Source organism: Watersipora subatra, chromosome 1 (assembly GCF_963576615.1).
Source record: "Watersipora subatra chromosome 1, tzWatSuba1.1, whole genome shotgun sequence".
NCBI lineage: Eukaryota > Metazoa > Bryozoa > Gymnolaemata > Cheilostomatida > Watersiporidae > Watersipora > Watersipora subatra.
Window position 1 is genome coordinate 13812002 of NC_088708.1, and position 21206 is coordinate 13833207.

General features: G+C 38.2%; 2 protein-coding genes across 2 annotated transcripts in view; one reads left to right on the forward strand and one right to left on the reverse strand.

The window, feature by feature from the left end:
* The first annotated feature begins 298 nt into the window (after positions 1-298).
* Positions 299-5351, forward strand: LOC137398896 (death-associated protein 1-like). Its single transcript, XM_068085061.1, has 3 exons — positions 299-454; positions 1269-1429; positions 4989-5351. The coding sequence occupies exons 1-3, from the start codon at positions 409-411 to the stop codon at positions 5109-5111; spliced, it is 330 nt and encodes a 109-aa protein (XP_067941162.1). The 5' UTR covers positions 299-408; the 3' UTR covers positions 5112-5351.
* Positions 5352-5493: 142 nt separating this feature from the next.
* Positions 5494-21206, reverse strand: part of LOC137402562 (serine-rich adhesin for platelets-like) — a 49626-nt gene continuing 33913 nt past the window's right edge. Inside the window, exons 13-28 of the mRNA XM_068089091.1 lie at positions 19462-21202; positions 17939-18060; positions 16269-16359; positions 15560-15682; positions 14705-14855; positions 14415-14447; positions 12935-13155; positions 12581-12666; positions 12052-12081; positions 9773-9935; positions 9423-9613; positions 8958-9112; positions 8568-8749; positions 7792-8201; positions 6680-6758; positions 5494-5628 (exon numbers count right to left, since the gene is read on the reverse strand). Of these exons, the coding sequence (XP_067945192.1) occupies positions 5573-5628; positions 6680-6758; positions 7792-8201; positions 8568-8749; positions 8958-9112; positions 9423-9613; positions 9773-9935; positions 12052-12081; positions 12581-12666; positions 12935-13155; positions 14415-14447; positions 14705-14855; positions 15560-15682; positions 16269-16359; positions 17939-18060; positions 19462-21202 (3834 nt within the window). The 3' untranslated portion in view covers positions 5494-5572. The remainder of the gene's footprint in view (positions 5629-6679; positions 6759-7791; positions 8202-8567; positions 8750-8957; positions 9113-9422; positions 9614-9772; positions 9936-12051; positions 12082-12580; positions 12667-12934; positions 13156-14414; positions 14448-14704; positions 14856-15559; positions 15683-16268; positions 16360-17938; positions 18061-19461; positions 21203-21206) is intronic.

The window sequence follows — 21206 nt, forward strand, 5'->3', positions numbered from 1 at the left end:
GGTGTCACCCTAAGCACAGCCACTGTCAAGAAAGAAAGTTTTTATAACTAATAGAATCATTATCAAAATCATCTAAAGCCCTATGTTACAAAATCAGTAGCAAAAGTCAGTTAACTGTAGAAAAACTGTTCAAATTTCGCGGCAGGGCAAAATAAAGCCTGTAGATACTATTTATTTACTTTGCGAATGGAGTCAACGATCTACCGAAATATGATTGGCGGCTATTTTAGTAGCCTGCGCGTTTTATATAAATGCTTAAACCGCCTTCTTATAACGTAACACAAACCACAAACCAGGTTTAACAAGCTTCTCTTGTGTACCACGTACATGAGGAGTATTACACCAACGATTTCTTGGACATCCCGTTTCTCAACGTTTGTAATTTTTTAGCTCGATACTTTTGTTAAAATGGCTGATGAAGACACACAGCTGAAAGGAGGACATCCTCCGGCAGGTGTGCATTGCTAGAATACGGAACAGCTATTAGTATCATTGACATAACTTCACTGTAATGGCTACTTATAATAAATCATGTATGATTAACTGAATATTTGCCAAGACCTAGTGCTGTAGCTTTTCGCTCAGTCTTAATTTGATATGAGATTGGTTAAAATATAAACTTACAATTGACAACTTTGTATACAGTGCGAATATTACATGTACGAAAAGGAGTGATAATTACTAATGAATTTTTATTTATGTACAATGCTCATAATAATTGTGTGCATAGGTCCGTGGGGAAATCAAATGAATCTATTGAGCTTATTTTTATCAAAACTTAATATAGACCGTAAACATAAATGCTGCTCTTTACGACCCAGTTGGATCCACGTATAAGTAACGCATAACTTCTTTGTATATATAGCCATATACATAGTGTAACTTATTGAAAAAAACAGGTATGGTAGCTGTGATACCTAAAAAAAGCTGGTGCCTTATGCTGTAAAATTAATTCTTGTGGCCATACAAATGTTTTCAGATTCCTGTCATTGTCAGTCCAAATTGCAATTTCAACGCTATCCTTTCTGTGCAACAGCTTTGGTACAAGAATATTGCTACACAAATGAACAAAGTTTTTACTGATTCCGGGCAAACTGGTCTTTCATTTGAAATCTGTTGTGCTTGTAATATATTTACATTATTGATATTATATATATGCTGTAGTGGATGTGTATCGTTTTAAATATGCTTAATGTCATAATGGTATACATATCTATGGTCTAGTTAAACGTGCCCTGTTAAGGCTATATATGGTATACTCTGATCAGTGAAAGCTGGAGGCATGCGAGTCACGCAGAATAAACCTCCCAAGACTGGAGACGAAACCATGAAAGAGCCAGTTACCTCAGAGGCAGATGCTGATGAGGAGCAGCAGTTGGCCCCAAAACAGAAAGGCCCAGCTTTAGTAGTAGCAGGCTTTGAGACCCAGGTTTGTGCAAAGCCTTAATCTAAACTGCATTTGTTGTTATGTATAGTCAAGTAGCACCTTAGGACAGCAACTACTTCATAATCACTGATTTTGACTATGGTGTCCTCGGACAAAAGAAAACAACAGTAATAATGTGTTGCTGCTAACACTAGAGTTTTTAGTTAGTTGAGCAACTAGTTGGCTACATAACTAGTGCAACAATAATTCACATTTGTTATTGATCTGCGCTACAGCTTGTGCGCGAGTGTGTTGAACCATTATATATTGTTCAAGAGTAAATAACTCCTAATTAAAATAAGATTGTTCAATCTTCAATTTTTGCATTATATGCCAACTATGCTGCTTTCACACTTTCTTTGAAAGCCACACTTTCTTTGAAACATAATAGTTCTAAATTATTTAGTAACTTGCTACAGAACAAAGTCAAACAGAACACCACTGCATTAGCACTGGTAAAGGAGCACTAACGACATAATGTTTACTTAGCTGCAAAATTCACATTAAAATCACTTCACCTCGGTTGCACCATTTTTAAACTGGTGGTTTAAACAATTCTCATGTTTCTTCTCAAAAGATCTGTTGGACATTGTTGCACTTGATGTGCCTATATATTCTTATTGTCATTAAATTATTTAACTCTAGAATAACAATAACAAATATGTGAAAATTAAGGACAACAAATCGTTCGATTCGAAGATTTAACCTCCGTATTGTTACAGTTTGTCATTTTGACTTTGAGATTTTTCAACCGTCATTCACAGAACAAGGTATTTATTTGACGTTACACTGGGTCCTATTTCTTTTAACAAACATATTAATTGAACTACCTCTCTCGCTGATGATAGTTTTACAATAATAGGGATAAGTGGTTGGGCTAGCTTTTGCAGCACAAAAGCTACTATCTCTGACAATGCATCATTGTTAGATGTACACATTTGTGTGTACAAATGCGAGTATGCATTTTGTGCTTGCTGATGATTCAATATCTCGGCAAGCACATATCTCATTTTTTGAAATATAATCAGCTATTTTACGCTAACAAATGTAACAGCCTATGTAAGGTCAAAGTTCAACTTAATAAATTACCAATCATTGTCTTCCACCATGTACTGTCAGTAGAGGTGGAACGAGACAGGTTTTTTAAGTTCGAGACGAGACTCGAGACACTGTCTTATAAAAATTCGAGACTCGAGACAGTAAAATAATGATCATTTGGTGATGATTTCACTACACAAGTACTAGCTACTTGGTATATACAAAATTAATAAAACTATTTTTAAATTGAATTTTCACCTGGTGTAAACGATTTAAATACAACATTTTAATAGTGGTATGCATGTAGTTTTTTCTAAACAAAAGTGACACAAACAGCTCTAAAATACCGAAGTTATATATTCTAAGACTTTTGAGCTTTATTGATCATAATTATTATAAACATATTGCTTGGTACATGTGTATTTTTACCATCTATTGAATAGGTCTTATATTTTAATGTAATGTGTAATGAAACCGATAGCCGTCGCTCTACAAAGAAATACCGCAACTAAATGAACACATGATAACACTTTCATTCTTATCGTTTCATTAATGTTAAGTTTTGTTTGTGTATTAACTGTAGTATGTGAATTATATTTAAATTGCACTCATGAAATTATATTAATTACTGTATACATGCACATGTATATTCTTATATTGAGCTAACAAAACGTCATTGTTAACCGAACACGGACTATGGTCGACACGGCCTTTCGTTCGTTTCTTCGTGTCCGACCAAGTTTTACCCGCGATTGGTAGTACCTATATACGTAAAAGAGGCCCGAATTTTATGAAGGGCAGTTGGTGTTTAGACACGATACGATAAAATACAGACATTTTACCCGCAAAAGTCTTATTTATTAAATTGGATTATCCGAAGAGTAATTAGATACAACCCGGTATCTGTTTTAAGGACACAGAACCGAACTAAAATATAACAGGGCCGTCGTCCGGACTACATGATTAGACTCAGTGGCCAACATAATCAATAGCAACAGGTAGTAACGGACCGGGTAAAACTTTAAAGGCAGTTGCCCGCAATTCATTACAATATATGGAGTTGTTGTTACCGCAAGAAGCCATGTTTTAACAACCGTGCGCAGGCGCTTTAGCTCTATTTCCTGTCTCGAGTTTGGCCATAGTTAAGTCGAGACGAGACCGATACGGGACAGGTCGATACTCGAGACGTCTCGTGTCTCGTTCCACCTCTAACTGTCAGTAATCCCTAGTAAAATCAAAGCCAATATCGACACAGTTAAGTCAAAATTATTATGAAGTTGTTTGCTCGCGCGCCATATGTTGCTACGGTTGCTGGTTTGTCAAACCAATGTAACTAGATATTAGGTAGATTAGCTTTGGTTTAGTTTAGCATTAGAATACTTGCAGAGAAATAGAGTCTTTGCTTGTTTGTATTTTTAATACATTTAAACATGTATCAGACTAGACCCACGGCTACTTGGTGCACATTGTTTTCACAGTAAAGAAACAGTTCAATTACTGTTGCTTTGTTCAACATCTGCTTTATATCATTTTAGCACATATATGAACAGTATATTTATGGAATTAAATTCGCATAGCCAAACAGTAAATATATATAGGCCTACCTGGTAAACAAAGATTTTCAGTAATGAAAAGCTTACAGGATATACACCAAACAAAAGTTAAACTCACCTAGTTGAGCCATATTGTTTCACTGATAATGAACTATTCTAGTCAAATTAATATCTCCTGTTGAAAGAAATTAGCTTTCCTGTAGTTGCTTGGGAGGTATATACCCCATCTGCCAGCGCCAAGTGAACTTTTATTCTGGATAATTAGTTGCATTGCAGCTGTCTCTAAACTTATGTTCATTTTTCTTTTACCAAGTAAAAATTATTTATAGCTGTGAATGAGGAAAATGCGATCTAATATGGTCAAGACAGTCAATCGTTGTTATGCAGGTACATGTACTGAGTGAAACATAAAGGTCGTTATTCATCATTCATGACTCCAGTGTAAATACTGATTCAATGGCAATTGATATTTTTTAAGTTGAGAGCTATTATTTCATATAGTTACTAGCTACGTATTTATGTTTATGCATCTATAGCTCATATCAGATTATGCAGATACTAATTTGCATGTAAGAAAATTTTTTCTTGTCGGCATACACAAAGCTGGCACACAAAGATAAATAATAATTTATATTTATGGACGTATTTAAGTTTTTCCGCTGCCTTCTTTGTATCGATACAATTATCTGTGGTAGCACCCAAATTCTGTTCACCGCAGAGCAAAAGCTATTGTAAACCATTATTATGCCCCATTTTGGTAGAAGCTCCATGACCTGCTCGACTGCTCATGTAACACTCGGTGTTGGCTTTACAACCAGACTTCTTCAACAGTTCCTACATGTAGTTAGTATAGTTCACTAGCTAGGGGCTGCTAACAGAGCTGTAACTTGTAGAATAGTAACCTGTCTAAATGCCGACAAACCGGTTTGGTTTAGAAATGTAAGAAAGGTCAATGGCCCTATTGTTTATAGGGAGATAAGGATTTTCCAACAGCAGCTGTCAAGTCGTACCATGAGAAGCCGGTAGCAACTCATGACAAACGCCCAGCTCACTCACCCATGAAGCAGCAGATAAACCAGCCTCGTAAGCAGTAAGCTTTCGGCGTACCAAGTGATAGAATGATTTTATAAGATTTCCATCTTTGGTACTGATTGATATTTACAGCAAAACCTGTTAATTTGCTAGTCTCTCTTCGCATTGTAATTCCAAGTTTATTTCTAATTAAAAATTGTATTGCGTATTTTAAGATACTGCACTTTCAATTGCAATGTTGTATACAAAAATACGTTACAATTGGAATACATGTTCTGTACATCTTTGGTGTGCTCAAACAATTTGTACAGGGTGTAATTGTCTACTCATCTATATGATGTGCATATAAAGCATACTCTACAATGGCACCAATTCTAAGAAGTAAAAATATTTAAGCCTAAATAATAAGGCTTTGAAAATAAATAGTGGTTCCCATATGAACCGACTGCGCGCCAGAAGCGTGTGAGATGCATTCCCTTCAGTCTTCCATGGTGAAGCTGTTATTGTAACCGAGGGTGATTCTCTAATGACGCATCTGCTGCATCTGCTGCATCTGCTGTCGTGCTCTCAGCCCGTGCCCTGGAGCATATAATGTTATATAGACATAGATAAATGTATTCTGTTACAAGTAATTGGGCCATAAGATAGGAATAGGGGAGGGTGAATCCCGAAAAGTAGATACAAGGTTTATTCTCCTTGGACATTGGCTACAAGGACTCACGCATTACTATGGCCAAGTTGTATTCATCTAGTCATTTCACTGAAATAATGGTCTCAATGTCTTTCGTTGCATGACATGTAAACAGCCAACTTGCCTCGATGTTTACCATTTAGATAACTCATGCAATCGCACTCTAGATGTCTATGGAACACTGAAGGTTGTTAGTGGGAAATTACTACACACTTGCTCTTCATTAGTATCGCTTTGAAGTGGACAGACTGTCATATAGTAGTAATGCCAGTCTATAGTGGAATGATAGAGAGCATAGGCTGGAGAAGGGAGGTGGGAATGTCGAGTGAAAGTTGATGACTACATCATGACGAGAAATAAAGCGGAATCAACAGGGCATTTCACCAAATACAATGCAAGGATCACAAAAGAAGACGATAAACAAATTGGGTGACGAGAAACAGACAGGTAAATTACCTCCGCCGTTGAACAACATAATAATTGAGGAAATTTCTTAGATTTGTTCTGCGATGTGGCGGTGTCTGGACAGAGCAAATAAAAAACAGGTTTACCGCTGCAAATGACAACAAATTGGCTCTCTGGTGTATACATACAATGGCACTGTAATATGCTGAAAGCCAAGTCTTAGAGAAGTGGCATCAAGGGATTTGTGGTCTGATGAAATATTGCAAGCGAGGTATGAAATAGAAGCGTGGCTAATTAGTAGCATGCAAAGATGTGGTGCCAGAGTTGCAATGCTATGTGAATTGCCCTGCCTGGTGGGTAGAAACCGACAATGATGAGCAGTACAAGAAGGTTACCTCCAAGGCTCACGCCCTCTATCCTACACACATATTACTGGTAGTAACCAAAGAGACGACTACAGAGAGATCGTAAAAAGTTAAGAAAGCAAATAATAAATCATGTCTAATCGTCAACAGGCTGTGAGAGACTACGCACCTGCCTTCATAGAGTTGTTGTTGACTTCCTGTCCATTGCTAGCTATACCGTTAGTGCTTGAGTGGGGTAAGGAGTTTGTCTGCAAAAAGCAGACGATTTGAAAATTGAATTTTTATTTTTTCACATGCTCAACAATATAGGTAGCTAATTCCCATGCTGGGTATTGTCTCACAGCCGTATTATTGAAACATGATACTAGCTGCCTGTCTTCTAGGTATAAGCTGCCTTATTTACACACTTTATTTAGTAGTAAATGCAACAGCTGTCAGCTTGGTAAGTAAGCTGCTCCTAAAAATGATGAATAGTATTTCATTTGAATTTTTTAGGTAGCTTTGAGAAACAATTTCCAAAGGTTGAAACTCATTGATCTCACTTTACTAGTGGCAGCCTACCACAGATTTCTGCTTGTGATGTAATTAAGTTCGTTTGCTATTATATTTTATAGTTGTAAAATTATCAAAAATGTTAAGATATTTGTATTTACAAACATATATGAGTGAAAAAAAGTTGTTATGGTAAATTTTATTTTTAATAGTGAAACCTTAATATTATTTTATATTTTTTAATGTATCAACAAATGAGCATACATCGCCAGTTCTGTCGATTATGTGAATTGTGTATGTTATGTACAGATGTGTGTATGTATGCAGTGTGTACAAATATGTGTAGGTATGCAATGTGTACAGATGTGTGCATGTATGCCATGTGTACAGATGTGTGTATGTATGCAGTGAGTACAGATGTGTGTATGTATGCAGTGTATACAGATGTGTGCATGTATGCAGTGTGTACAGATGTGTACAGATGTGTGCATGTATGCAGTGTGTACAGATGTGTGCAGTGTGTACAGATGTGTGTATGTATGCAGTTTGTACAGATGTGTGTATGTATGCAGTGTATACAGATGTGTGCATGTATGCAGTGAGTACAGATGTGTGTATGTATGCAGTGTGTACAGATGTGTGTATGTATGCAGTGTGTACAGATGTGTGTATGCATGCAGTGTATACAGATGTATGCAGTGTGTACAGATGTGTGTATGTATGCAGTGTATACAGATGTGTGTATGTATGCAGTGTGTACACATCTACATGGACAAACCAGTCACTCACCTGGCGGCTGTGGCTTGGAGAAACATGAGATAAATGTCGGAAGGAGTCATCGTCTCTGCTCATATTACTATTGCTAAGGCTGGAATTACTACGGAAACTGCTGCCTCTCTCTGATAAGTTATCCCTGTGACTGTTGGGGTTTGTATGCTGAGGACTACGTGTAGGACTAGATTGTATTGAATGTATGTGATGTGAACTCGAATGGGTGCGCGCGTGGCTGCTCTTGTGTTGCTGCCCAGGTCTCTGGTGGTGTTGAGGAGAATTAACACTGTTGCCGTGCTTTCTTTTCGAATGATGAATTTGCTTGTTCCCTCTGGACATCTGCGGAGTACCCATATAGCTGTCGTGTATATCTCCAGGGTCACTGTCAAGTTTGTAGAGTCGCAGGTTGCCATCTACATGCTGCTCTTCTGTAAAGTAAATATTGTCAGGCAATTATCTGATTAGTGGCATTAATTAGTCTCTGCTACTAGACAGCTTCTAGCTAGACTCTTTTGCTGCCCACATTGCATAATATGTAATGGTATGACAGTGCAATGCATAGCTCTGACCAACTGCTCAGCCCCAATACTACAGCAATATGCTATGGAATGTTGCACTATATTTCAAGACAACTTGGTAAGCGTGTAATAGATCAAGTGTGTGCACTTCACTGATCATATTTTCTATAGCAATCCTGAGGCTAAAGAATAGTTTGAGTACATCAACTACGTTCATCACTCTATGGTTCAATCAGGTAACAAATAGGATATTATCCAACTCTGTCTTAAACTTACTTGACAAGTCGACAATTCTTGCCCCAATGAATGTGTTCTGTTTTGGATGAAAGTAATTCCAAGCTGCCATTTTCACTTTATGCATCTTGAGCTCATCTTCCTGAACATGGACAGAGAACGATTGCTCCCACTTTGGATTGGATGTACCCTCAATATACCTTGTACAACGTTTCTCCACAACTCTGTCAAGAAATTAGGCATGCGATTGAGCCTGGATACATCGAACCCGCCAAGCTTGTCTTAGTTTTTTAACAAATGGTTGTAAAAAAAATGTCAAGACTTCGTTTGGCTCTAAATTTTGTTTGAACCTTTTCATGTAACTCACATTTCTAACCACAAGTTACAGAAAGTTAGCCGAAATGTGACATGTAGACAATGCTTCCTACTTACCTGTCACTGCGAAGGAAATGCACTTTGATGAAAGGGTCCAGCTTGCTTTCTCCCGGAAGGGCCAGACCAACAGCTCTTTCAATTCGTACAACTAGCATGCCTCTTATGTAGTCATACATAAACATGGCTTCCAGTTCTCCACAATTTTCTAACCGCTACAAAGATTAACAGACTAGAGTGGAGCCCTCATAACTTCTCAATATCTTTTGACCAACAGTGAATTCACTAATGAATGAATGAATAAATACACTAATGATTCAATGCTGAACACTGCCGTACAATAATAGTGTTACATTCACAAAAATGTAATATTATCCCCTTAATTCTAATAGCGGCGTGACTGTGTAATATAAATCTACCGTTAAAGTCATCGGAATAACACGTATTCTCAGCAGAAATACCTTTCGAACATTGATGTGGCTAAACTGCAACTTGTAAGCTATACAACAGCAAATGCTAACTCACTGGCATGCTTGGATGACGGCCTGTTCGAGGTGAGAGAGGCTGGGCGGGCTGAAGTTTTTCTTGGTGACTCAGGCGTCGCGGTGTTGGTTCAGTACCAGGTCTGCTTTCTCTATGACGTCCACGAGTAGATACATCGCTGTTACTTCTTGTCACTGAGTTGTTAGTTGCTGTAGAATCTATACATCCATCTCCTGTAAAACCCTTACCTATTATACTCATACCTCTAGCAATATGGCAAGCTACACTGCGATATGAAAGTTCTCCAAAGATGCGCACTGAAACGTCTAAGATACCATAAAACATTGTTTGCTATCAGTCAAACATAAATACTTGATAGTGACGAAACGCACTGGAAGATTGCTTCAAGTTCTTTTTATATGAGGAAGGATCTCTAGAAGAATGTTCCATATTGGTAAATGGGGCTCCAGATAGCTCCGTTTCTGTGTCTGTTAATTCCTCATTAATAGCTGGTGAAGGTTGATGACGAGAAAAACTGTTTCGGCCAAACTCTTCCTGTGCACATAAGATATGGTATGTTCTTAGCTAGCCGATATAGGCAGTGGTAATTTGACATAAGATATGGTATGTTCTTAGCTAGCCGATATAGGCAGCGGTAATTTGACATAAGATATGGTATGTTCTTAGCTAGCCGATATAGGTAGTGGTAATTTGACATAAGATATGGTATGTTCTTAGCTAGCCGATATAGGCAGTGGTAATTTGACATAAGATATGGTATGTTCTTAGCTAGCCGATATAGGCAGTGGTAATTTGACATAAGATATGGTATGTTCTTAGCTAGCCGATATAGGCAGTGGTAATTTGACATAAGATATGGTATGTTCTTCGCTAGCCGATATAGGCAGCGGTAATTTGACATAAGATATGGTATGTTCTTAGCTAGCCGATATAGGCAGTGGTAATTTGACATAAGATATGGTATGTTCTTAGCTAGCCGATATAGGCAGTGGTAATTTGACATAAGATATGGTATGTTCTTAGCTAGCCGATATAGGCAGCGGTAATTTGACATAAGATATGGTATGTTCTTAGCTAGCCGATATAGGCAGCGGTAATTTGACATAAGATATGGTATGTTCTTAGCTAGCCGATATAGGCAGCGGTAATTTGACATAAGATATGGTATGTTCTTAGCTAACCGATATAGGCAGGTAATTTGACAAAATTAGCAAAATTTGAAGTCTTTCAATTTTGAAATCGTTAAAGGCTGAAATGAACAAATTTTAGAATTATGAGTTCGAATAATCATTTGTCGAAGTTTGGCGAACAGAAATAAATTATAAATGTGTGATACAAATGTAGCTGAGATAAATGACCTCTGGAATGAACAAAGAAAATTCTTTATTTTAAGTTTAGTAGATAGTAATGGCTAGTGGATATATTAAAGGTTGACTTGCAACAAAATTCACATTACCGTTATTTGATATGAAAAGATTCATCATGTCTTACTCTGTTGTGTTGTAGGTGCAAAATATGTGGAAAGGTGATTACATGCTGTTAAAAGCTAAAAAATGAACAGAAAATCGCAGCCACACGAGACCGCCATAGTTTGGATTCTCTTTCCAAAACGGCTCAAATGTGACGTAGTTGTGGGAGATGGTTTCTGTTTACACTTTTATGCAACTTTATTCGTCAAAATATTTTCACAAATATACTTCACGCATTCAATAAAACCATGTCTATTGTTCTTACGAGTCTGTTTTATCATCATTGTAATGCTGTCACTTTTAGCAGTGATATCCTATAACTTACCGTAAAAATTCGTTTAATTTTTTAGCCTTAGCTTGAAGGAGTACATATCATTGTCTGATAATCATGACGAGCCTGTTGGTCACTTGTGATAATCGAAAAGTGCTGCAAAAATTATTTGCGAAGTATTGGGTCACATGATCAGATTACGACTTGCCGATTAGACAAACCGAAACAAAACTGTAAAGTAGCGAGCATCTATATTTGATACGGGGTCTTCGGTAAAACCCGAAGTGTTTGTCATAAACTAGTGCTACGATAAGTTTTCTATTGAGCTTTTTATTGGCCTTTCAATTCCCGTGAGAACATCACGTGACAAGACAATAACCAAATTTCATGGTTATGTCATCGAAATAATGAGATTCCTATCTACGGCGGCTTTTCATTTTTGAGGTTTTAAGAGCTTGTAATCACATTTCCACATATTTGGCACCTACAACACAACAGACTAAGACATGGTGAATCTTTTGATACCAAATAACTGTAATGTGAATTTTATTGCAAGTCAACCTTTAAGATTTGTTCACCAAATGGCTATTCAATTGTGCTTATAAGCTTTCAATATAGATAGCAAGAACAGGACTTAAGCAGGCCATGAATGGCCACAACCTCTACATTGATGTTTCATAGCAAATACTCCATCTAAATACATCTACTCTTCATTTGTGCTTCGGTTGTGCCTTTATTGTGGGTTTATTTTATAGCATTTTTATTATTCTAAGCTGATGCAGAAGGGTACAGGCCTAAGCAGAGCGCATGCCTACACTAATGCTAGATGCGTCACATGCTATAGAAGACATGTAGGGAGGTTTTAAGGAGGGATAGGGAGGCGATGACTGGCAAAAGAGCAGCCCCTTACTGGCAAGGTCAAGTGTTTCAATTCCTGCCACTAGAAATATAATATGATACCCTTGAGAGTAGCCATTAGTTGCTCATCACATAGCATTTATCAATCAACATTCTACTCATCAGGACTGCTCTGCTACATATGAAGACCCTAAACAACAATCAGCAACACAAGCTACGCTTTGTCATCCCACACTTTGTGATCCCACGCTACACATCAGGATTCTACTCTATGCATAAAAATCCCATGCTACACATTAAGATGCCATGTGACAAATCCAGATCGCATGTTACGCATTATGAACCCTTACTTCAAATCAAGACTACATGTTATATATTGAGATCTTATGCTACACATTAAGATCCTATGCTACACATCAGGATCCCGCTACATCAGAAACTCAAGATTCCAAGTTGGGCAGTGGTATTTCTTTAATATCAACAATGGCTGTTGTTGAAGACCACGATCGAAATGTTTGTACTAGTTGAAAGCTGCAAACTGAAACAAGGTGGTCAGAAGTACATAAAATAGTAAAGAATACCTGCGGTGAATGTGGCTGTCTGTTCATGTGATCCAATCTTTCGCCCATATCATGTAAAACTTGATCTATCTGATCTTCCTTCATCTCTACAAACAGGTTTTAAACACTAAATAGCCTTAGAGGCTACATCTATCACTGCCATGTTTTCTGTTGTTTTGGCAATGCGGATTTAAATGTTCCTATTACCACTAATCGTACTTATAGAAATGCCCTTCCTAGCACCTCTACCAACCCGTAAAGCTAGTTAGTCATCAACCTAACAAGTTAGTTACTTATCAACAGATGTTTAGGTCAGCAGCTGACTGAACATATTAGTGTTGATATTTAGGAGCTCAACACTTCTGTGAACCTTACCTTGGCCTCTTTCTGGAACTCTGTATTGTTCATTGATCTCTACTTCAGTTTGACTGATATTATCAGCAGCCCCTCTACGAGATCTCAATGTTGACTGTCGGCTTTCGTCAAACTCCTTAGACCAGCTCTTGTCTGACTTTGGTGACTCAAAACCACTACACGAGTCACTCTGTTGGTGACCTTTATTCAACGTGTCACTACTTCTTGAATCTAGGTCAACTCTGTAAGACATGAGCATGATCACATGAGGTATCCGTGGTTCAACATCTTCAAAATTATGACACTAACTTCAATACAATGGAGACTTTGAAATGCAGACTTGTACGAGTATCTCGACAGAATGTGCATTTTGTCCCTATCATCGGAATAAGTTTCATCGCTAGCCTTGGTCATTCTGCATATCTGCATTTGCCTACCACTACCAGCTTTGAAATTGAAGTATTTAAAGATAACATTGCAATGCAAACATAGCATTTATGTGAAGAGAGTAAAGTATTGATCAATGTTGAGGTTGCAAGCTGAATTCAGTGTTACGCTGGTTTCTAATTGCAACTACATATATAATGGTCTTTAATTTAACAAGGCATATACATGTAGATCAGGCCACCACCCACAGATAAAATCACCAGCTGAGGTATTTGAACATCTATAAAGGGTGAAGGATACATGTAGAGGTTACAGAATATGAGACATGCACAAGTAAAACTGACCAATCTCATATCTAGATAACATATTGAAGAACAAGTTTGACAAAATATATCTATCAGATTTCTTAAAGTTGCAATGCTTAGGTAATTGTCCGACCTTGTGAGTAATTAGTTCTATGAGTCAAAGAAGCCTATTTGACATTTATATTTATAAGTACATGTACTTCCCACAGTCATGGCTAATGAAATTTTAGCAAAACTAAACGTGAAACAAGGGTATCAATTATTGCAAGTACATGTAGGTCTAGACAAATCACAGGTATATGAATATAATAATGTCTAACTGAAATTTATGTATGATCTGTTTGTACATGTAACTAAAAAATTACTGTCCAGGATAATACGAAAACCTGATTTTTACTGAATGAACTATGCACTTTGGAAGTATGTAGCTTGTGCAACATGCTGAAAATATAGACCTACACAAAGTTACTCACAGTACAGGAAAGCCAAACATACTAGGATTAGTTTTGTGAGTAGAAAAACTGCGCAGGCGTACTCTTGCGGGCATTAAACATTTTGAACGAAGATCGTCTAGCAGTTTTTAAGAAAACAAACAGGGACACATGTAAAAGGTATAACACATTTAAAGATCTGTTCTATTCTAAGAAAACATCTGAAAGCTAGGACTGGCGTAAAAGGGTACAAAGGCTATCTGATGACATATAAAGCTATTAGAGATATTAAAAGGTGAGTCAGAAGGAAGCCAAAGCAATAGAAGGGTAGCTGCGATTTGAGAAAGCGCCATTTACACCTAAAGCAACATAACTTACCCTTCCTTCTCCTCACTCGTCATCTCTTCATCGCTAACAGGTAGAGACAAACAGCTCACAAGCCTGTTAAATCTAGAGCTCGAATTCACTCGCAAACTAGTAGGTTAGTAGAAATGTAGAAGTATCGACATCGGCATGCCAATTACAACAATTAATTACTTTCAAAGAAATACGTTGTTGTAAAACAGACAAATTAATATTCAATGACCAAATAGAAAGCCGAAATAAATACCTTGTAGCAAAATAAAAGGATAGACCGCATAGCCTTAGTACAAGTTAGCCTTAGTTACCTGATTCGTTGGTGACGAGGAAGCTTGAATGGTTCCTTATCAAGGCGAACAGTTATTTCAATTTCGCCATTCCATTTTGATATGATGTTTTGTATTCTCTTGTCATCCAGATTTCTTAGGCAAACGCCATTCCATTCCACTATTTCATCTCCTGCAAAGAATATACCGGCAGCTTACGAAAGAGAACCTTTACAAAAAAATTTTAAAACTTGATAAGCATATAAAAATATGTGGGATAGAATTTGGGTGTTTGTTGGATTTTGCAGGTTAAACCAACAGCCTTCTCAATGCTGTTATAAAGTTATAAAGGAAGTGAGGCGTAGGCGGACTTGCAACTAAAAGTACGACGTACCAATCTCTACTGATTTAAAAATAGCTATTGATTATAAACTTGAAATTTTCAGTAAATATGTAGATTGTCAAGTAGAGGCATGTATCTTTAGTAATTTAGTAGTTGATGTAACAGGTCTAGAGAGGACTTCTGTTTGAGTACTTGGTAAGTGTCATGCAAAAAACCTGTTAAAGTGAGCGAACGAATACGGCTGTATAAAGTTGACAGCAGCTAGCCAACAGGAAACCAGAGTCTGTAAAAAATCGAAATGATTGTTGCAGGGCAGCGGCCACACCGCTGCGGGACTAGACTAGCCTGAAGGAGTCTGGAAGAGCGTTAAACTTAGTAACAAATTCATTGCATATTAGTGCCTGTCTAGAGCCAGAGTGTCCTTGAACTCTTATTGAACGCGCTTACCACACTGGTCGCACACTCTCCGAGTGAATCACTGCTGCCAAGCACTGTGTAATGCTTGACGTGTATTTTGGCTAGCAAGCCTGAGAGGCTCTTAGCAATATAATTACCAGGCTTTAATTCACCAAGCAGTTGCTCCGCTATGCTGCCGGCAAGAATCTGCTGCACGAAGGCTCCCACTTCACCTGGCTGATGGGGAATTGCCTGACCACCATGGATTACTAGACCCAAACCTGTCAAAGGACAACTAGTTGTAGACATAAAGCAGCGGAGACAAGCGCAAGAAAGCAAGCGCAGAGATAGTAGTGAAACGCATGAAGCCTTTAGAGCCGCACGCAGAGTGTAATCAATGAAAAGTCAGTCAACAGATTATATTGCTGTATTGATTGAAGCTTTTAGTAGGGTCTCTCTCCTGAGTGTGGGGACTCAACTGAGGTCAACCCTACAATTCAATTTAGATATTAAATTAATCACGTCTAAAACATCGCTAACTGCTGAGTTTTTAAACATTTATCTTTACATGTGAATATGAAGCATATTATATATGTGTGGTTGTGATGAGCTATACATATGACAACATGCTTATTCCTGTATCTATGACAAAATTTAAAAGCAAAGTTTAAAATAATTAACATATCAACTTTCTCAAAGATAGTTAACATATATTTCTGGATTTAACGATTAAGTCAGTTGAACTGTTTTTCTCTACTATTTTATTTCTTTTAAAAGAAATTTACTGATGGGTTAGCTTATACAATTAAACATCTTGAACATGACATACACGAGACAGAATTACAAACAAAGTAAAAATATATTCACCTCGCTCTTTAGAAGCACTGTCAGGAGTTATAAGCACCTTCTTTGTAGGGAAGTTGAAGGCATTTGCAGGCATTCCGGCCTCTAGTGTAGCCTGTGACAATGACCAACAAACAGAATGTAGAAGAAAGTGAAATGTATGTGTCTAGGAAAAGGGAGGAGGGCGCATCTCACAAATTGTAGCATCTGATAGGTCAGAGTCAGCCTATCCCACCTCTGACAGCCCTAATTGAATTAGTCACTGCTCTTGCCTATGACCAGATGCTATTGAAATTATTGACTTTCACATCGATTCACTCTCAGCAAAGCTATCTTGTGTCTTTCTAAAAATGTTTGTCTATTTATCATGACATTGATGCATTCTCACGCTAGATAGAACAAGTCATCCTCGTAATTCCATAGCGCAATTTAGCACCCAAGCGGGTCGACTATGCAGAGACCTAAGACAATAATACTAGTCAACCAGCAAACAGCATTATTGATCAAAATGCCATTCATCAGGTACTTAGTGTTCATAACTAACTCTTAAATTCTTGGAATTGTCTGTTACCGCCTAACTAAGATAAGATAACTCTTTATCACCTCATTGGTATCTCGCACCATCGCAGTCATTTGTAAAAGCCTAGTTTCTAAAATCCATCCAACTGTACATGAAGAGTGAACAAACAACAGGCATGTGCTACATCCTGCAAGCTTATTTTACAAAATCACTGTATTTTTCATATTTTATTTCTTTCACGAATTATTGCAAATATTATGAACAACTCGTCTTTTTACACTAAGTCAGATATTGAAAAGTTAGACTAAAACTCTGAGCAAAAATCATTTTTTCATTTAGCTTTAAGCTTATTACTATGGAGAGTGTATCAACACAAAACTTCTCCTGACTCAGGCTCTGCAGTCATGTCTGAGAGCACTGCAAACCTTCACTAAGCGTGTCGTGATATAGAAATCATCAATATAGAGTACTCCACTTCTTGTCCTACCTCCGCAAAAGGCCCTAAGATTTATATCATCTAATTATTATGTAGAATAAAGTTAATAAAATGTTTAATAGAATGTTTTTTACAGGCTTATTTATGCTGATCAGTAAAACTGTCTCAGTCGTACTATTTCAGTCGTACTCTCTCAGTCGTACTATTTCAGTCGTACTCTCTCAGTCGCACTCTCTCACCATACTCTCTTACCGTACTCTTTCAGTTCTCTTTACAAAAAAGACACTGCTTCATTTTGTAATGTTAAAATGTTGCATAATGATGCACTATTTCAGATGAAGCTTAAATTTGAGTAGATAGAACTATCTGATAGATTAATCCAACTGAATTTTTGTGGCTCTGGATTGACTACATCGCAAGAAATAAAATCTGCTTTAAAGATAAGAGAAGACAGAATCACACGGCCTGAAGCTATTTATCTTAAGATTTGTTTTTCTAGCCTTAGGAACATTGAGTGCATGTTCATCTCAGAATCACAAGGCCTGAAGCTGTTTATCTTAAGATTTGTTTTTCTAGCCTTAGGAACATTGAGTGCATGTTCATCTCAAGTCAAATATTAAACTGAAGTAAAGATTGGAATTTTTAATAGATCAGCAGATGGAAGTTGTCTGCCCAAATGTTCATTTGCACCATTCACTGCATATTCGAATACTGGTATGAAAGCAGAATGAGACAAACCTTTAATGCAGCTTCCTTCTCTTTTGACTTCACAATCGTTTTTCCACCCTCGAGTTTAGCGTCTATAATTCGCTCTTCAGGGTCACCAAAGCTTGCATCACTAGTTGTGCGAGAAATCTCCCCTGCAACGATTAGGATGTGATAAAGTTCCTGAGATATAGATATGCCTTATGGCACAATACGCTAGTAACAATGTAGTAGACCCAAGCAATTCGACCTTCTAGCTCGGCTATTCAGCGCTACAAAATCTGTATAAGAGGGACAAAAAGATTCCTATTGACACGTTTCAGTTGATTAACCATCATAAAAGTTAATGATTGATTTATTGAATCCTGGAGATGGAAAAAGAAAGCAAAAATTCTTCCTATTCTTCACACAGTAACATCGGCCTGTAAACCTTAACAAGCTCATTTAGAATGTACAGGTTTGCTTAGCACTAATACATATCGGTGCTGATTTTCTGTTGCTGACAGTTGCTGATCCCTGCCCTTTACAATTACGTAGCTGGTGACTAAAAACCTATATTTAGACCAACAAATTAATGAAAATGATAAATATCGTATGTTAGAAGTGTCTCTTTCACAGACCAACAAATACGTGAGAATACTTGAAGACTAGATGGTGATTGACCAGCTAATAGCATTGGTATTGCTTCGTCTTATGGCTGAGCAGTAGACTCAGTCAGTCACGAGCTGGCAGTCTGTTAGAACCTGCTGATCACAGGCTATATAATGCAATGTTTACTATAATAAGAGCTGCGCCTATCTGTCTTCTCGCCCACCCGCATGCACAGTTTTATGTTGCAAAAAAGGTTGCATCATACTGAGTTTGAACTCGCAACATTCAACCTGATGTAGTACCATCTGCACTAGTCAGCTGTACTAGATACCGCAGAGTAAATGTGCACATAGTTATTCTCTGTGCTTTATCGGCTCACATGACGATCTCTCACACAAAGCACGAGACTACCAGGTCACTACTTCTTATAACTTTAACGAACCAACATACAAGAAAATTTAGCACATTTGTAGCTTTAACAATTTAACAATTCAAGTATGCATTCGCTATTCTGTCAAAAAGTTTTAAAAGATCAAGTAAGTAAATAAACAACAGAGCCAGACAGGCAATTACGTATACAGCGACTATCACTCCACGCTTATTAAATATAATAGCGCATCTCTGCCTATTATCTACACGCATCGTTTATTTCATTTTAATGATAATGACTCGCATCGTCTATCGTATTCATCGCTTTCAAAGTTGCTCAGCGTAATTTTATAATTATAGAGACAGTCTCCCTTCATCTAAGTTCGTATCAATATTATACGAAACTGTTTAATTTTGAGCTGATACAACACGGTAAGAAGGATATTTCCTGCTAGAAGTGTGCTCTAAAACACGACTGATAAGTATTGATATTCCAAAGTCAACACGAATATTGACATTTCCAATGAAACATATTGGTTTTCATAAATGGCAGTGCAGTTGATAGATAATGCAAGCGAGTATATGTATACACTGACCTATCTTGACTAGCTCGCCAGCGGACGCTGAAGGGTTTGGGGTTCTAATCTCCAGCAAAGGCATAGGTGAGAAACTGCCATCAGATCGCTGACCAGTGTGATGTGGGGATGACTCTGAATGTCTAAAACTTGTGTGATGAGGTGATGAGCCGGATTGTCTAGTAGTTGAAGACTGTTGGGCAGTAGGCAGCGCATCTGAAGAAGCTCGCCCCAAGCGGTTTGTTGGTGAAGTAGGGTACGATGGCTTGGAACCTGGCAGTGGAAAACCTTCACCGCAAGGTCGAATTCTTTCTATAGTTGAACTTTGACTTATGCTACCAGCTAGATGCTCTGTTGAACTCATATAGTCCGAGTCTGTAGTAAATCCATCATAGCCCAACCTAACGCTTCTAGCAGTAGAGAGAGAATTTAGGCTACTATTACTATGTCCCAAACACTCTCTGCTACGGTAGATGCGATCCTTGTAGATTTCACGTATTCGATCATAATCAGCTGGCGTTATGGAGCCTGATTGGATCAAGTGTTGTAGCTCTGACCGCAAACTGTTATTCTCTTCAACCTGCTTTCTACGTTTTTCAATTTCAAAATGAAGCAGTGCTCGCCTGGCTTCATCTGTGTAGCTTTTAAGGTCCTCTCCACCCTTTCTGCGATCAGCCTCCCTATCAGAGAAATAACCACTGCGGTCACTATCCCCCACATGGGGAGGTAGCTCCGTGTAACTAGTTGACAATCTGAAGTTTTGATCAGCGATAGAGTCAGTGATGCCGCCTAAAGAAAGCTTTGGAGAAAGAGAGTGGCTGCTGAGTGAACTGTACGGAGGTGCGACGCTAGAGAGGGTCCGATGGCTTGAAGCGGGAGACATTGTTGCTATGTCTGTGAGGCTGTAGCCTCCATTCTCACTTATAGTCTGCATATCTTGTCTTCTCGTTGCGGAAGATAGTTTTCTGGGTGACTGCGGAGAGGTGGTGGGTCGGTGAGGCATGAGAGGAGAGTTTAGAGGAGTTTTTCTGTTAAAGGACGGAGAGAGCAAAGAAGAATAGTCTATCCGACTGTCCATCGGTATTTCACTTTTTTGTGGAGGACGAATTGAGCTCGTCGTTGAGCTTTGACTCTTAGGATCGCTAGCAGAGTTTACAACCTGACGTAGAGTCATTTGAAGGATACTTCTCTGTCTCTCTTCAAGCCTTCGGATTTCAGCCAATTGCCTCTCTAAATTTTTTGTGATCTCATTCTCGTCTTCTTCTCTTTTGCGCAGCTCATCCATGCTCCTTTTTATATTTTCTGTCCGTTCATCTGAGTCTATGCTGATGCTTCTACCACTACCTCGAAAATGAGCTGCTTGTCTGCCTTTAGAGCTAGTTTCAGTTTGCTTACCTTCGCTGTCAGATTGAGCCCTTCGACATTTGCTATCAGTACTGCAATTGCTTCGACTCTGTGGCTGTATGACTTCGATGTCGGATTCGTCATCAAATCTAATTTGGACGATTTCATCCCCTAATTCACGATTGTTAGTAGGCGCTGACTTAACCTTAAGTGAATTATCTGCTTTTCTCCTGGGAGCTGGGATTGGCTTGGTGTTTGTGGTTGCCATAGTAGAAGGCGAAGAAGAGGTGGTCACCGGCGATGCCGGAGGCCGTGAGGGTATGGAAGGCGACGGGCTTGGCGTCAACCGTTCTTTCACATTGGGGGCAGTTTTAGCAGTCACTGGAGTTGTAGTACCAGATGTTGTTTGATCATTTGCCTGC

Coding starts and splice junctions, on each gene's coding strand:
- LOC137398896 (XM_068085061.1), top strand. CDS start 409: ATGGCTGATGAAGACACACAGCTGAAAGGAGGACATCCTCCGGCAG. Junction 455..1,268: donor AGGAGGACATCCTCCGGCAG/GTGTGCATTGCT, acceptor TACTCTGATCAG/TGAAAGCTGGAGGCATGCGA. Junction 1,430..4,988: donor TAGCAGGCTTTGAGACCCAG/GTTTGTGCAAAG, acceptor TATTGTTTATAG/GGAGATAAGGATTTTCCAAC.